Genomic DNA, 18,243 nt, shown 5'->3' with positions numbered 1-18,243 from the left:
CCTGAAACAATACATCCTGAAACGATACATTTTGAAACGATACATCCTGAAACAATACATCCTGAAACGATACACCCTGAAACGATACATCCTGAAACAACGCACCGTGAAACAACACATCCTGAAACAATACACCCTGAAACGATACACCCTGAAACAATACATCCTCAAACAATACATCCTGAAACAATACATCCTGAAACAATACATCCTGAAACAATACATCCTGAAACAATACACCCTGAAACAATACATCCTGAAAGAATACACCCTGAAACAATACACCCTGAAACAATACATCCTGAAACAATACACCCTGAAACAATACACCCTGAAACAATACATCCTGAAACAAGACACCCTGAAACAATACATCCTGAAACAATACACCCTGAAACAATACATCCTGAAACAATACATCCTGAAACAATACACCCTGAAACAATACATCCTGAAACAATACATCCTGAAACAATACACCCTGAAACAATACACCCTGAAACAAGACACCCTGAAACAATACACCCTGAAACAATACACCCTGAAACAAGACATCCTGAAACAATACACCCTGAAACAATACATCCTGAAACAATACATCCTGAAACAATACACCCTGAAACAATACACCCTGAAACAATACACCCTGAAACAAGACATCCTGAAACAATACACCCTGAAACAATACATCCTGAAACAATACATCCTGAAACAATACACCCTGAAACAATACACCCTGAAACAAGACACCCTGAAACAATACATCCTGAAACAATACACCCTGAAACAATACACCCTGAAACAATACACCCTGAAACAAGACATCCTGAAACAATACACCCTGAAACAATACACCCTGAAACAATACATCCTGAAACAATACACCCTGAAACAATACACCCTGAAACAATACATCCTGAAACAAGACACCCTGAAACAATACATCCTGAAACAATACACCCTGAAACAATACACCCTGAAACAATACACCCTGAAACAAGACATCCTGAAACAATACACCCTGAAACAATACATCCTGAAACAATACACCCTGAAACAATACACCCTGAAACAATACATCCTGAAACAAGACACCCTGAAACAATACATCCTGAAACAATACATCCTGAAACAATACACCCTGAAACAATACATCCTGAAACAATACATCCTGAAAGAATACATCCTGAAAGAATACATCCTGAAACAATACACCCTGAAACAATACACCCTGAAACAATACACCCTGAAACAAGACATCCTGAAACAATACACCCTGAAACAATACACCCTGAAACAATACACCCTGAAACAAGACATCCTGAAACAATACACCCTGAAACAATACACCCTGAAACAATACACCCATTCACATTGGCCATTGCTCAGCTAGTGTGGTAAACAGTAAGGTCTAAGGTTAGAAGCTCATGGTGGATTTGTGAGAGGGAGAAGGGATCGAGGCATGTAAAAACAGGTAATTGGGGTTACGATCAAATAAAAAGGGATGGACTTTTTGGGTTTGATGATCTTTTGGTTTTGCTGAGAATTCTGATATTCTCACGTGCTGCCCTGTGACTCTTTCGCATAAATCAGACCCAGTCTGTGCCCTGGACCCTGATCTGCCAGAAGCTGACACAGAAACATACACTAATTGTACTGCACGAGGCTGCCTAGATTTTGATTTTACCCAGTATAATTTTATCCTATTATATTTATATGTATATTTATCCTACACTTTCGGAAGGATTTCAAGGCCTTTCAAGGTGCAGCGGAGATTCACTAGAATGGTACCAGGGATGAGGGACTTCAGTTATGTGGAGAGACTGGAGAAGCTGGGATTGTTCTCCTTAGAGAAGAGAAGGTGAAGGGGAGATTTAATTGAGGTGTTCAAAATTATGCAGGGTTTTGATAGAGTAAATAAGGAGAAACTGTTTCCAGTGGCAGGAGAGTCAGTAACCAGAGGACACAGATTTAAGGTAATTGGTAAAAGAACCAGGCAGAGATGAGAATTTTTTTTACGCAGCGAGTTGTTATGATCTGGAATGCGCTGCCTGAAAGGGCGGTGGAAGCAGATTCAATAATAACTTTCAAAAGGGAATTGGATAAATACTTGAAAAGGAAAAATCTGCAGGGCTGTGGGGAAAGGGCAGGGGATTGAGACCAATTGGATAGCTCTTTCAAAGAGCCAGCACAGTGGGCCGAATGGCCTCCTTTTGTGCTGTATGATTCTATAATGTATTATATAAACACATCATAGGCATTAAAGAAAAGATTTTAGCTGAAATGTAAAAGTAAGGGGGCAGTAATTGTTCTGATTACGATGCGTAGCAAAGTTATGAATGCTCTCTTCGAACTAGCATGCAAAGGAAACCTTCATGAATGTGTTTGCCATGTTGCTATTCATGAGCAGAGTAATTCTTCCACAAGATGTTTCCATTCATAATTTCAACCGGAGTCATAGCAACTGCACAGCCTGTGTGAGCTCTCTCAGTTTATATAACAGGAAACTTGAGTAATTCCTACTCGCTAAAATTAATTTCTCATACTGCATAGTTATAGAATTTATTACTTAATGTGTCATAATTCAGGATTGAAACCTCTTCTCCCTGTTTGGCTCCTGGTCTAAATATACCATCGGTTATTGGGCTCTCACTGCCTTAAACACTGAACTCATTGTTTGGGTGACTTTTTTTTGTGCATATCAAGGTGAGAGGTGTTAGTGCTGGAGAATGGAACATTTTCACTTTTTGCATCCACTATCCCATCAAACACTCCCAAGTCAGATGCAGAGTAAAGCTCCCTCTACACTGTCCCTTCAAACACTCCCAGGGCAGGTACAGCACAGGTTAGATACAGAGTAAAGCTCCCTCTACACTGTCCCTTCAAACACTCCCAGGGCAGGTACAGCACAGGTTAGATACAGAGTAAAGCTCCCTCTAAACTGTCCCTTCAAACACTCCCAGGGCAGGTACAGCACGGGTTAGATACAGAATAAAGCTCCCTCTACACTGTCCCTTCAAACATTCCCAGGGCAGGTACAGCACGGGTTAGATACAGAATAAAGCTCCCTCTAAACTGTCCCATCAAAGACTCCCGGGGCAGGTACAGCACGGGTTAGATACAGAGTAAAGCTCCCTCTACACTGTCCCATCAAACACTCCCAGGGCAGGTTCAGCACGGGTTAGATACAGAGTAAAGCTCCCTCTACACTGTCCCATCAAACACTCCCAGGGCAGGTTCAGCACGGGTTAGATACAAAGTAAAGCTCCCTCTACACTGTCCCATCAAACACTCCCAGGGCAGGTTCAGCACGGGTTAGATACAGAGTAAAGCTCCCTCTACACTGTCCCATCAAACACTCCCAGGGCAGGTACAGCATGGGTTAGATACAGAGTAAAGCTCCCTCTACACTGTCCCTTCAAACACTCCCAGGGCAGGTACAGCATGGGTTAGATACAGAGTAAAGCTCCCTCTACACTGTCCCTTCAAACACTCCCAGGGCAGGTACAGCACGGGTTAGATACAGAGTAAAGCTCCCTCTACACTGTCCCATCAAACACTCCCAGGGCAGGTACAGCACGGGTTAGATACAGAGTAAAGCTCCCTCTACACTGTCCCATCAAACACTCCCAGGGCAGGTACAGCACGGGTTAGATACAGAGTAAAGCTCCCTCTACACTGTCCCATCAAACACTCCCAGGGCAGGTACAGCACGGGTTAGATACAGAGTAACGCTCCCTCTACACTGCCTCAAAATTTGCCTTGATCATCCTCAGAGGAATATTCACACTGCATCAGTATGACATTCTCATTCCCCACGGATGTTCTATAAAGGGTAACTCCAGGGTCCCATGTTCCCAGCAGAGAGCGGGGGTTGGAGAATCTAGGCTACAATGTTGTCGTCCCACCTCAGACCTGCATTGTGGAGTTTACCCGATTGCCTCTGCCTCAGTATTCACTTGAGGTAAAGCATTCCATTTTCTGATAAACCTCTGTGTGAAAATCTTTCTTCTAATTTTTTCTTTCTTCTAATTCATCAACCAGTTCAAACAATCTGTCACTGTTTACCCTCTCAAAATCTCTGTTAGATTTTCCTTAACTCCCTCTATTTGCATGAAAAAGCCCCAAGTTTTCAAGCCTTTGTTTAATATAACCTTTCATTGCTGGTTTGATTCTCGTGAAGCTTCACTGTATTCTTCCTGTTGGCTCAAATATGCTCAGCAAGATCCCAAAACATAGTAGTGTGATGGATGACCAGCTAATCTGTTTTTGGTAGTGTTGATTGAGGAATGAATGTTGGTTGGGACACTGGGATAACTCCACATCTCCCCCAATAAAGGGGCCATGGGATGCTTTGCAGATGGGGCCTTGGTTTAATGTCTCATCTGAACAAAGCAGCTCTGACAGAGCTGCACTCCCTCAGTAATGTAGGGTAGTGTCAGCCTAGATCATGTGCTCAAGCCCTGGTGAGGGACTAGAACCCACAACCTTCTAACTCAACCTTTGAGCCAAACTGATACTTAAAGCTTACTGTTCCTCCACTCTATTAAGGAACTGACCATTTAGGGAATACTCCCTTTCACTGTTCTAATTTTGATCTTCCAATATTTTCCATTGCTTGTTTATCCCATTCTCTGGACTTCCAGAGCTGGATTGCTGCTTTAAAATATTCTAGGACGCAAGTTCAGTCAGCAGCTAATAATTTTTTTTTATTATTCAATCTTGGGATGTGGGCATCGCTGGCAAGGCCGGCATTTATTACCCATCCCTAGTTGCTCCCGAGAAGGTGGTGATGGGCCGCCTTCTTGAACCGCATTCTTTGTAGTGGTTTGATACAACTTTGCTAGGCCATTTCAGAGGGTACTTAAGAGTTAACTCCGTTGGTGTGGGGACTGGAGTCACGTGTAGGCCCAGACCGGGTAAGGACGGCAGGTTTCCTTCCCTAAAGGACATTAATGAACCAGTTGGGTTTTTACGACAATCCGACAGCTTCATGGTCACTTTTACTGAGATCGGATTTTATAAAACTAAATTCAAATTCTCAAACTACCACGGTTGGATTTGAAGTCACAGGATTACTAGTTCAGTGACATAACCATTAAACTGCTGTGGTACAGTTTTGCAGTATGCATTCCCAGCACACGAAGGGAGCTGATGCATTGGAATTTTTACCCCTAGAAGCTGCTGAACAAACTTTGCTTGCTGGGCTGTTTTAATGAGGCAGTCGAGCTCCTGGGGGAATATCATAGAATTCTAAAGAATTACATAAAATCTACAGCATAGAAATAGGCCATTCGGCCCTACCGGTATATACCGGTGTTTAAGCTCTGCACGAGCCTCCTCCCACCCCTCTTCATCTCACCCTATCAGCATATCCTTCTATTCCTTTCTCCCTCATGTGTTTATCCAGCTTCCCCTTAAATGTATCTACACTATTCGCCTCAACTACTCCTTGTGGGAGTGAGTTCCACATTCTCACCATTCTCTGGGTAAAGAAGTTTCTCCTGAATTCCCTATTGGATTTATTAGTGACTATCTTATATTTATGACCCCCTAGTTTTGGTCTCCCCCACAAGTGGAAACATTTTCTCTACGTCTACCCTATCAAACCCTTTCGTAATTTTAAAGACCTCTATCAGGTCACCTCTCAGCCTTCTCTTTTCTAGAGAAAAGAGCCCCCAGCCTTTTATTGGCAGGAACAACCGATGAGACCAGAACTCGCCCTGAATAAGCTGATGAAAATGTCAGCGGGTCAGAAAGCAAACCATCGGAATTTTCACCTCTGAATTCCACCCTTCCTGTTATGTGTAAAGAATCACAAATCGGGGAAAGTGAATTATCAAGGAAGAGGTGTTTGATCAGACAGCTGCTGTACTAGTAGAGCCCTGCGAAAGCAATCTGGAGCACCATACCTGCTCAGACGCGCTCTCCTGTGGCCAGCTCAGCTGTTGGCCTCAGAGGGGCTGGCCCACATGCATTGAAGATATTTTTGTGGGTCTTGTCAAGGAGACAGATGATAACTCTGGAAAGGGAAGATTTTCATCCATTCTGTACAGTAACAAAAGATACCATACCACTCTCGGATCAGATTTATTATATGGTTCAGTTACAGCAATTTGGTTTTCGTTGTCAGCCATGGCTCAGTGAGTAGCATTCTTGCCTCTGAGTCAGGGTTCAGAGCTCCCACTCCAGAGACTTCAAGCATATAGTCTAAGGCTGACACTTCACTGCAGTGCTGAGGGAGTGCTACACTGTTAGAAATGCTGTCTTTTGGATGAGATGTTATGCTGAGGCTCTATCTGCCCTCTCAAGTGGATGTAAAAGATCCCAAGACAATATTTGAAGAAAAGCAGGAGAGTTCTTCCTGGCTACTATTTATCACTCAACCAACATCACTAAGAACAGGTTGTTATCTCTTTACTTTTATTGGGATCTTGCTGTGCGCAGGTTGGCTGCTGCTTTTTCTACATTACAACAGTGACTACACTTCAAAAGTGCTTCATTGGCTGTAGAGCACTTTGGGATGTCCTGAGGTTGTGAAAGGCGCTATATAAATGCAAGTCTTTCTTATTTTTCCTCTTCGTTACCATGACAATGTGCCTAAACACGAAGGGGAGTCTCTCCTCTCAGTCAAACGTTGGTTCTCCATCACTGCCTTCATCATTCCTTTGAGCTTATCTGATTGAACAGGGGGCTCCAAAGCCGCTTCCAAACTTTATGATTTGGATCAATTTAGGTTTATTGATACCATAGTGTATTTTCAGTGGCTTTGAACATTATTGATGACGGTCTGATGTCGATTAGCAGCAATGACATTCTGCCATTGAACATGAAGGCACTCTTGTAAAACTGAGGCGCCCTGATATCCTCAAGCCAATTACTGATGAGACTGTTGGACCTGTGCCAATTTTCTCAAATTCAGGCAGTTTGTTTTCCTTGTACCCTGGGAGCCGGATTGAAATAGCTCCAACTCATTTCGATCAGGACTATTGCAGACGTCGAGAGGAGGCTGCCATGGATTTCGTCTGAGACCGGTTGTAAGGGCTTGTTTATACTGCAGCTATCGGTCCAAGACTGGCAGCTGCAGTTTGTGGCCGTGTGCATCTTGACTAACTGTTTTAATTAAATGCAGGCAAGTTTAGAAAGTTCTCTGCCAGTCCAAGGGAGTCTCATGACGTTTCTTTCTGGAGTTAGTCAGGTCAGGACCTGATTCTGGATTTACTCTACAACTCAGATCCCATGGGCATGATCCCTTGCCCCCTGAGGCATGAGTACCTGCTCACTACTAGGGTTAGTTTCTATTACTGGCAGATTCAAATTTGTAAATTGCTATGAGGCAAGATCCTCTCCCCGACGTGTTCCTGCCAAACTTCCTGATGTGCTCCCAATGAGAATCCTTGCTGTTCTCCAGGATGCATGTTCCAGATGAGATTCTTGATGGAATTCCTGGTGAGGTTCTTAATGATGTTTCCGATAAGATTGTTGATGGAATTCCTGATGTGGTTCTTCATGGCCTCCCAGTGAGATTCCTTTGTTCCCAACGAGGTTCCTGCTGAAGTTGCTGGTTTTCCTGAAAACGTACTTGGTTGCTTTGTCAGCGACCTTCCTGGTGCTATTGAGAGCAATGTTACTTGTGCTGTTCACGGCAACGTATCTGGTAATTCCCCCAGTGACGTTTCTGGCAGGGTATCCCGGTTATGATCCAAGTGGTGATCCTGGCATTTTTTCCAGGTGAAGGATTTCAGTTACATGGAGAGACTAGGGGAACTGAGATTGTTCTCCTCAGAGCGGAGAAGGTTAAGGGGAGATTTAATAGAGGTGTTCAAAATTATGAAGGATTTTGATAGAGTAGATAGGGAGAAACTGTTTCCACTGGCAGGACGGTCGGTAACCAGAGGATACAGATTTAAGATAATTGGCAAAAGAACCAGAGGGGAGATGAGGAGTTATTATGACCTGGAATGCACTGCCTGAAAGGGCGGTGAAAGCAGATTCAATAATAACTTTCAAAAGTGAATTGGATAAATACTTGAAAAGGAGAAATTTTCAGGGCTATGGGGAAAGAGTGGGGAAGTGGGACTAATTGGATAGTTCTTTCAAAGAGCCGGCACAGGCACGATGGGCTGAATGGCCTCCGTCTGTGCTGTAAGACTCTATGATTCTATGAATGTGCCCTGCTTTCCCAGCAATGCCTTCAGGTATTTAAGGCAGGACTAAGTTGGTCGTCAGGCTACATTTGCTGATCTCCGTGAATGAGATGTTCTTAAAATCTTTTCAACAGGAATCTTGTTTAAATCTAAATTTAAATTTGTGCCGGTGAATAGCAGTGAGGGGCCTAATGCTTGTTTTAGGCTCCCCTCACCAAAATTGGTCTGCAATAAGCAGGGTTAGGAGTTGGGTGTGTCCCATTCAGAATTCTTCAGTGAGCAGCGCATTCCAACGAATGGTAAGATGTTTTTCTTGAAAAAATCGTTTTAAGAAGAAAATGCTTTTTGGAGTGTAGTCACTGTTGTAATGTAGGAAACACGGCAGCCCAATTGCACACAGCAAGATCCCACAAACAACAATGAGTTGTTTTAGTGATGTTGGTCGAGGGTTAAATATTGACCAGGACACTGGTGAGAACTCCCCTGCTCTTCAAATAGTGCCATGGCATCTTTTACATCCACCTGGGAGATGGGTCCTTGGTTTAACATCTCATCCAAAAGACGGCTCACTCCAACAGTGCAGCACTCCCTCGGTACTGCACTGAAGTGTCAGTCTGGATTATGAGCTCAAGTCTCAGGGGTGGGGCTTAGAACCTATAACCTTCTGACCCAGAAGTAAGAGTGCTACTGACCGAGCCGCAGCGGGCACTTAAGACACAGCCTTGTGAAGCCAGGAGGGGCAAGAGTGCTTTGGGTGATTGCTTCTACCATATTTGCGTCAATGGTTCTAGTCCATAGCTTCATGCACCAGAGGAAGTTTTAGGATTTAGTGTCCAAGCAACGTGAACACGTCTTGGGGATTTGGCCGCGGAGTTCAGTTTTCCAATTTGCGGAAAAGTCAGGGGGCTGCAAACGTGGACACATTGCACCTTGATTTTTGCTACTCGCCTGGTATCACGTGAACCCCTGTGGTAACAGCTCTAAATTGTAACATTTATAGTTTTATACGAACAAAGTGTGGCAGCAATACAGAATTCTGCAATGATATGGTGCAATTGTAGGAAACTTTAGTTAGCACTGCAGTGTGTAGGGCAGCAGTATATAACAGCATTATTCAATGCTGTAGTGCATACCAAAAGAATATATAATTTGTTAACAGTGCAGTTAAATGGTGATAATATATATTTCTGCTCTACTTCCTGCATGGCACTCTTCAAGCTTGTAATATATAGCTTAGCAGTATATAAAAGCACTGTTAAAACCTGCAGTATATATGGTGGCAGTATATACCAACACTATTTAGGACAGCAGTATATATGACAGCAGTATATGACACTACTATTTAACATTACAGTATATAGGGCATAGGTATATGACCACAATATTTAACATTAAAATATATAGGGCATAGGTATATGACAGCAATATTTAACATTAAAATATATAGCGCAGAGGTATATGACAGCGATATTTAACATTACAGTATATAGGGCAGAGGTATATGACCACAATATTTAACATTACAGTATATAAGACATAACAGTGTGACATGAAAAGCAACAGTTTATAATACCATTATTTGACACTGCAGAATATGGGCAGGTGTATAACAGCCTATTTAACAAGGCTGTAAAAAGGCAGAAGTATATAGCAGCACTATTTAAACATCAGGACATAGGGTAGCAGTATATTACAGTACAATTTAACAAGGCAGTGTATAAGAAGGAGTATACAACAGCACTATTTAGGATAACAGTATCAAACTCTATTAACACTGCAGTATGTCGGACTGCAGTGTGCAACATCATTATTTAACACTGCAGTATATTGAAGAGCAATATAAAGCAGTATGATTTAACCTGTAATATATAGGGCATATGTATATAGCATCACCATTTAAATTGCAGTATATAGGGCATATGTATATAACAGCATGATTTAACACTCGAATATATAGAGCAGCAATATGTAACAGCACTATTTAACACTGCAGTGTATATAACAATAGTGCTTTAACACTGCAGTGTATAGAGCAACCGTTTATTATGGCACTATTTAATGCTACAGTATACAGTATATCTGTTTGTTACAGCATTTATTAACACTGCAGCGTTTAGGGCAGCATTCTCTGATGCTGCAATGTGTGTAATAATTTATTTTGAAATGAAGAAAGAAATACAGAGACTGAAATAAACAGTGTGTGTGTCACATAGTTTGGAACATATTACTGGAGGTACTACCTCACTTTAGATACAGCACATGATGGTGAGAGAGAGACTCCGAAATAAGACATTGTCTCCGTGGCGACATATTTATTAAAGTGAGGACACCTAATATTTTTTTGAAGCTTGAGTGAAATAAAATGCTGGAATATAGGATCAGTCAGGATGGAGTCGCTGGTGCTTATTTTGGTCACGTTCCCAGGAGTCCAGCTCACTATTGGCAGCTCGCTCGGTAGTTTGGCTCCAATTATGTTAACATGTGGCCAATTTATACAAGTCGTGGTGCAGCTAAACTTCCAGCTGTTCATGCTCACTCCTTGGAAGAATCGTGGCTGCCCAGATATTGGACTATTGGTTGCTTTTTATTGAGGCAGAATCTGTCTCTAGTGACTGCACAGAGTGGAAAGCTCTCTCCACCCCACTGTAGGACCTGAGTCCTGTTGGGACACGGTGTCCCAGACTGTGACCACCCTCTCAGTACCCCTTTTTGAGCTTAGGACACTCAGTGTGGGCGAGGTATTCCACGGTGGAATGTCTCACAGTCCAGCCTGATGGAGCCCTTACCCCATGTCCATATACATGTGCTTTCCGTCAGGGGGTCACTGCATGGTGACCAGCAGTGAGCAGCAGGCTAAAGTTTTTTATTCGCCTCTCTAAACCAGGGAGGTTGAGGCCAATCATAACGCTCCTGTGCCTCACTGGTTGAGATAAGCTAACTCAGAGAGAAAGAACTTGCATTTCTGTAGCAACCTCAGGACATCTCAAAGCACTTCACAGCCAATTCGCTCACAGCAAGATCCCACTTCAGCAATGAGATAATGACCAGATAATCTGTTTTAGTGATGTTGGTTGAGTGATAAATATTGGCCCAGGACACCGTGGAGAACTCCCCCTGCTATTCTTCGAATAGTGGTCATGGGATCTTTTACATCCACCCGAGAGGGCAGACGGGGCCTCAGTTTAACGTCTCACCCGAAAGACGGCACCTCCGACAGTGCAGCACTCCCTCAGTGCTGGAACTGGTAGTGTCAGCCTGGATTATGGGCTCCAGTCCCTGGAGTGAGGCTTGAACCCACGACCTCCTGACTCCAAACAGAATGTCGTGCCAAAGTACTTCACAGCCAATCAATTATTTTGAAGTGCAGTCACTGTTGTGTAAGGAAATGCGGCAGCTAAATTTGCAGACAGCAACTTGCATTTATATAGCGCCTTTAACGTAGTAAAACAATCCAAGGCGCTTCACAGGAGCGATTATCAGACAAAATTTGAGACCGAGCCACGTAAAGAGATATTAGGACAAGAGACCAAAAGCTTGGTCAAAGAGATAGGGTTTAAGGAGCGACTTAAAGGAGGAGAGAGAGGTAGAGAGAGGCGGAGAGGTTTAGGGAGGGAATTCCAGAGCTTGGAGCCTAGGCAGCTGAAGGCACAGCCGCCAATGGTGAAGCGATGGAAATGGGGGATGCGCAAGAGTCCGGAATCGGAGGAGCGCAGATATCTGGGAGAGAGGAGGTTACGGGGAATAGGGAGGGGTCAGGTCATGGAGGGGCAGCATGTACAGGATCGGACTCAACTATGAAGCCACCATGGTGAAATAACCTACCTAAAGTCACTGTCTAGGGCCACGCATCAAGAACAGAGCCGAGATATCGGAGGGTGCCAGTGTACCCCAGCACCAGTGAATGCCTTTGGGGACGCAGAGGAGAAAATCGGAAAATAACAATGAATGGGCAAATTCAGCGAGGTGAGGCTCCCAGCATGGAATCTCGTTAGGCAGGAGCACAGATCGGAGATTGGGATATAGCGCCAAAACCCCATTCCCCCATCTACACTCCCGTCTAGCCGGGATCCGTGGTAGGAGAGAAGCTTTACTGAATTTACCGGTAAGTTTTCACATTTCCATTGCTCCCTCTCACTGTTAATCTCCTGATTAATTTAAAGGGATCGCGATGCGTTTAAGGAGAAGCTGGATAAGTACATGAGGGAGAAAGGAATGGAAGGAGTTGTCAATAAGGAGAGATGAAGTAAGGTGGGAGGAGGCTTGTGTGGAGCACAAACACCGGCATAGACTAGTTGGGTCGAATGGCCTGTTCCCGTGCTGTAAATACAATGTAATTCTATGTAATATGTAACACTGGTTCATAAACAATTCTCGGTAAGTGAGATATTGCAGACTAGGTGGTGGGACTCCGCAGCAGAAATGTTCCTATTAAAATCTTCTTATTAATAGAAACACTGCAGATGGCAGAGGCTGAATGCAGGAGAGCTGCTCGACCTGCTGACTCGTTGATTTTTTTTTTGAAAGTAAAAGAAAAGAAAAGCTTTTCTTTCTCTAGCGTCTTTCACAATCTCAGGATATCCCAAAGCACTTTACAGCCAATGAAATACTATTTGAAGTGTAGTCACTGTTGTAATGTAGGAAACGCGGCAGCCAATTTGCTGCACAGCAAGATCCCGCAAACAGCAATGTGATAATGAAAAGATAATTTTTTTTTGTGATGTTGGTTGAGGGATAAATATTGGCGCAGGACACCGGGGAGAACTCCTCTGCCTTTCTTCAAATGGTGCCTGGGGATCTTTTATGTTCACCCGAGAGGGCAGATGGGGCCTCGGTTTAACATCTCAACCGAAAGACGGCGCCTCTGACAATGCAGCACTCCCTCAGTACTGGCGTTGGAAGTGTCAGCCTAGATTACGTGCGTAAGTCTCTGGAGTGGGATTTCAACCCACGACCTTCTGAATCAGAGACGAGAGTGTTACCCACTGAGCCCCAGCTGTCAGCCTAGATTTGGTGTTGCTTCAGGGACATATCTGGATTACACGTCAGTTAATCTGGGCCTGATTACTGTCTTTTTGTGAGTTTAAACCCAGTCTCCGCGATCCATTTACTCTTCACGCACTCCCGAGATTTCACTCCTACGAGTTATGATGTCACTAGAAAGGCTCGGATAAATGCCACCTTGTACTCGCTGCCACTTATTTTATTGTTAATGCATTTGCTCAAAACTGTGACCCCAGTCTATAATTCAGTTAAATGGTAACGGCTCACATTCAGCTGGCTGGGCTCTGGCTGCAACGTGCTACAGTTTAAAAGCTGCTGATTTTCCTACCGGTGATTAGAAAGCCCTGGACTCAAGTCTTTCATTTTATTTTCGTCAAAAATTAGGTTGTCCATCCCTGGCTGATTCTTCAACTGAAAATCAAATCTGCTAATGGCTCTGATTGTCAGACAGCAAAGAAGTTAAATTTCAGCAATTAAATTGAAAGTTCTTTCTCCTTCTTCCCAATTTTTCTCCCCTTCTCCGTCATCCACCTCACTCTGTCACTCAACTCACCCCCTCATTCACCTCACTCTGTCACTCAACTCACCCCCTCATCCACCTCACTCTGTCACTCAACTCACCCCCTCATCCACCTCACTCTGTCACTCAACTCACCCCCTCATCTAACTCACTCTGTCACTCAACTCACCCCCTCATTCACCTCACTCTGTCACTCAACTCACCCCCTCATCCACCTCACTCTGTCACTCAACTCACCCCCTCATCCACCTCACTCTGTCACTCAACTCACCCCCTCATCTAACTCACTCTGTCACTCAACTCACCCCCTCATTCACCTCACTCTGTCACTCAACTCACCCCCTCATCCACCTCACTCTGTCACTCAACTCACCCCCTCATCCACCTCACTCTGTCACTCAACTCACCCCCTCATCTAACTCACCCCCTCATCCAACTCACCCCCTCATCCAACTCACTCCCTCATCCAACTCACTCTGACACTCAACTCAGTCCCTCATCCAACTCACTCCCTCAGTCCCCAACCCCTCACAGGCCGTTTCTACCTCCTTCCCAAGATCCACAAGTAGGACTGCCCCCGGTAGACTCACCATTTCAGCCTGTTCCTGCCCCACTGAATGTATTTCTTCCTATCGTGACTCTTTTTTTCTCCCCTTGTCCAGTCTCTTCTGACCTACATTTGCGGCTCTTCCGATGCCCTCTGTCACTTTAACCGTGTCTAGTTTCCCGGCCCTAACCATCTCCTTCTCACCATGGACGTCCAGTCCTTCTACACCTCCATCGCCCACCAGCACGGCCTGCGGGCCCTCCGCTTCTTCCTTGAATGGTGACCCAACCAGACCCCATCCCCCACCATCCTCTTCCACCTGGCTGAACTTGTTCTTACATTGAACAACTCCTCCTTCAACTCCACTCACTTTCTCCAAATAAACGGTGTCACTATGGGACTTTCTTTCTTTCTTTCTTTCTTTCCTCTCTTCAGTAATTATGATTTCCTATCCTTGGCATCATCCTCACCGTCCAGACCATTAAAACCCGGACCATTCTGTTCCTGCAGCTTCTGCGATTCCTTTGTCTCGTTTTTAGCTGAATTTTCATAAATCAATTACATACTTCTAATGAGTCACTTGGAAATGAAAATGCTGAGCTATAATTACTTACATCCCCCGAGCCATTTTTATTGCTGCAAATTTTAATATGGTAGATGGAGTGTAAATTAATATTGATAAATATTATGAAATCTTAAGCACCAAAGTCAAATAAACAGGAGTCAAGTGAGGGTGATAAAGGATGGACTAATTGGGCCGATCTCTGTTTATTCTGTCTTTGCTTCTTCACCACAGTTTAGTATCTCAGTAACGCAGGAGTCACGAGACATGAAAAGACCCAGGTCCATCCAGTTCTTCGTCTACCGTCCTGGGAGTCACGCGATACGGTGATAATGGAGTTGTTGACTAATCAGAGCAATCAATCTCCGTCAATTAGTCTCCAACAGACCCAGACATGAGGTGAGGAAAACCCCCAGTGGTGGAGAGCTTTGGGAACCATAGGTCCAAAGTCACCTGTTCCTTCCGAGCCTGTTACACTCTCCACAAGTCATGTCTCACATTACTCATACACAGTATCCCAAAATAGTGTTTTCTGAAAGAAATCTATCTAATTTGCATTTAAATGAATCGATACTAACTGCTTTCACCGTCTCCCTCGGGAGATTGGAGTATGGAGATTGATTGCTATGATTAATCAACTACTCCATCACCGTTCTATCATCCGACTACCAGGTGAACCTAGATGGACCTTTGATCTTTCATCGTCTAGCAATTCCTATGTTCCTATTGGCTGCAGGTATTCCACATAGACACCTTGCTCCTAATTCTGATTCAGGTCTGTTAAGTAATTCCTGTGTGAAATTCCTGTCCAGGGCATTCTGGGGTTAATCTGGATTTATTCTTCTAACGGTTCACCGTGGGAAGGCCAGTGTGGGAAACGTGATCAGGTGCCAAGCATTCTCGAGGGACGTCACTCCAGTGTTGTCTGACAGATTAATCTTCCTCTTGTAGATGGAGACGGTCGAAAACTTCGAGGCGCAATTCAACGCAGCACGGAGACGGGACTCGCCGTCGAGATGCCGAGCAGGACCGTGCGCCAAGCAAGCCATGAATCCATTGAGGAAAGCATGAACAGCTATGGATCCGAGGGGAAGTAAGTGACACAATGAATGGCTCCTGGAGCTCCGACATGGCGAGGGGAATGTGAGGAATTAAGGAAAGTGGCGTTTTTGTTGAGCTATCATTCTCGAGACAGAGATGGTGAAATTGAAGTCACTGGAAAAGGAAATCGGGCGGGGTGTAAATCGGGCAGGGTGTAAATCTGACGGGGTAAATTGGACGGGTGTAAATCGGGCGGGGTGTAAAACGGACGGGTGTAAATCGGACGGGGTGTAAAACGGGCAGGGTGTAAATCTGACGGGGTAAATTGGACGGGTGCAAATCGGACGGGTGCAAATCGGACGGGTGTAAATCGGACGGGGTGTAAAACGGGCAGGGTGTAAATCTGACGGGGTAAATTGGACGGGTGTAAATCGGGCGGGGTGTAAAACGGATGGGTGTAAATCGGACGGGGTGTAAAACAGGCAGGGTGTAAATCTGACAGGGTAAATTGGACGGGTGCAAATCGGACGGGTGTAAATCGGACGGGTGTAAATCGGGCGGGGTGTAAAACAGGCGGGGTGTAAATCGGGGGGTGTAAATCGGACGGGTGTAAATCGGACGGGGTAAATCGGACGGGTGTAAATCGGGCGGGGTGTAAATCAGACGGATGTAAATCGGGCGGGGTGTAAATCGGGGGGTGTAAATCGGACGGGGTAAATCGGACGGGTGTAAATCGGGGGGTGTAAATCGGACGGGTGTAAATCGGGCAGGGTAAATCGGACGGGGTGTAAATCGGGAGGGTGTAAATTGGGAGCGTGTAAATCAGGTGGGGTAAATCGGGCGGGGTGTAAATCAGGTGGGGTAAATCGGGCGGGGAGTAAAACGGGCAGGGTGTAAAATGGGTGGGGTAAATCGGGCCAGGTGTAAAACGGGCGGGGTGAATCGGGCGGGGTGTAAAACGGGCGGGAGTAAAACGGGCGGGGTGTAAAACGGGCAGGGGTAAATCAGGACGGGTAAATCGGGCCGGGTGTAAATCGAGCGGGGTGTAAAATGGGTGGGGTGAATCGGGCGGGGTGTAAAACGGGATAAATCGGGTAGCCAGTTTTGAGTTACCCCCTAAAGCCAATTTCACCCCCAGTGAGTCCAACGTTTCAAATTTCTTCATTTTCAAAGTAATTGTGAAGCAGAATGCACAGAGCAAGTCTAACTGGACGTCTAACTGGACCCCCATAGTCCAATTGATGATGGTCCAGTTCTCAATACTAAACTCTACCATCAAAAACCTTGCAGTTATGACGTTTCACTTGCTCCTGATTTTAATTTTCTCCCTGATTCCTCTCTGGCTCTTACGAACATACGAGACTGACGGGCCGGGAAAGACCAGCTGGTCCATCGAGCCTGTCCCACAACATGATGGACAGAGCTAACCACTCCTTCCCTCCCCTCCAATTCCCCACCACTCCTGCAGTCATATAATCTCCTGGGTTATGGGTTGTCAGCTGCTCTCTGGAGCACCTTGTACAAGTGTGAGCTCAGACGGTTGGTATCAGCAAGCTATTTGCCCACGGCAGGCATCGTACTGAAGCCCGATCCTGTCCTCGCTTGAAGCGAGCTGCACTTCCTGGGAGGCGTCGCGGGAGAGCGGGCAGGAGCGGGAAGCCCGGTTGATTTTTTTTTTACCCTCCCTGGAGCAGGGGTGCTGTGCCCAAGAGTGGCAAGAGACAGATAAAGAATTCTCGGGGCTCTGGGCAAGAGAATCTGTGTAACGGAATCTGTGAAGAAATCGGCCCGAAGAATGTTTACACTCTGCATTACGAATATAGTAAATCATATCACAATGTACCAGGTTTAAATGAAGCGCGTATGTGGGAGCCCCATATTTGGGCAGGACCCCTGGGCATGTGCCTCCAGGGCCTGTCCACGCGCCACCTCCATTACCACGGCCGCCGAGATCAACAAACACAGACAAGGAATGAAACTTGGGATCTTGCTGTGCTTTATGGCTCAGTAACTACGCCCGGGAGATGTATAACTAACTCGGTCATATAGACTACGGGCGAAACTTTTAAATTCGCCAGGGGCATAAAACGGGCAGGACGTGGATTCGGCTGACTGTTATATGCCCAGTCCAGGTTTCCATTCCCGTGTTAGTCACTGAGTCTGAAATAAAAGCGGCCATTACGTTACCACAACAACTTGAGTGTTCATCAGAAATTGCCAACGGAAAGTGGTTTAAGTAGCTGGAGGTACCGATCTGCGACATTAAGCGGTTCTTTTCTCCTATGGAATAGTGGACAGGGTGCCAGCTGGTGAGGGGAACGCTGATTCGCTGTATTCCTTCAAGAGAGAGCTCGAACGCAGGATCATAGGAGTATTAGGAACAGGAGGAGGCCATTCAGCCCCTCAGGCTTGTTCTGCCATTCCC

At 45.1% G+C, this 18,243-nt stretch overlaps 1 protein-coding gene across 1 annotated transcript in view; it reads left to right on the top strand.

The window, feature by feature from the left end:
- The window catches only part of rims4 (regulating synaptic membrane exocytosis 4), a 104,776-nt gene that overhangs the window by 25,617 nt on the left and 60,916 nt on the right, over positions 1-18,243 (top strand). Inside the window, exons 2-3 of the mRNA XM_068000751.1 lie at positions 8,219-8,221; positions 15,729-15,870. Of these exons, the coding sequence (XP_067856852.1) occupies positions 8,219-8,221; positions 15,729-15,870 (145 nt within the window). The remainder of the gene's footprint in view (positions 1-8,218; positions 8,222-15,728; positions 15,871-18,243) is intronic.

This window comes from Heptranchias perlo, chromosome 19 (genome assembly GCF_035084215.1).
Source record: "Heptranchias perlo isolate sHepPer1 chromosome 19, sHepPer1.hap1, whole genome shotgun sequence".
NCBI classification, from domain to species: domain Eukaryota; kingdom Metazoa; phylum Chordata; class Chondrichthyes; order Hexanchiformes; family Hexanchidae; genus Heptranchias; species Heptranchias perlo.
The sequence above is the reverse complement of the archived record's forward strand: the minus strand, read 5'-3'. Positions and strand labels throughout refer to the sequence as shown.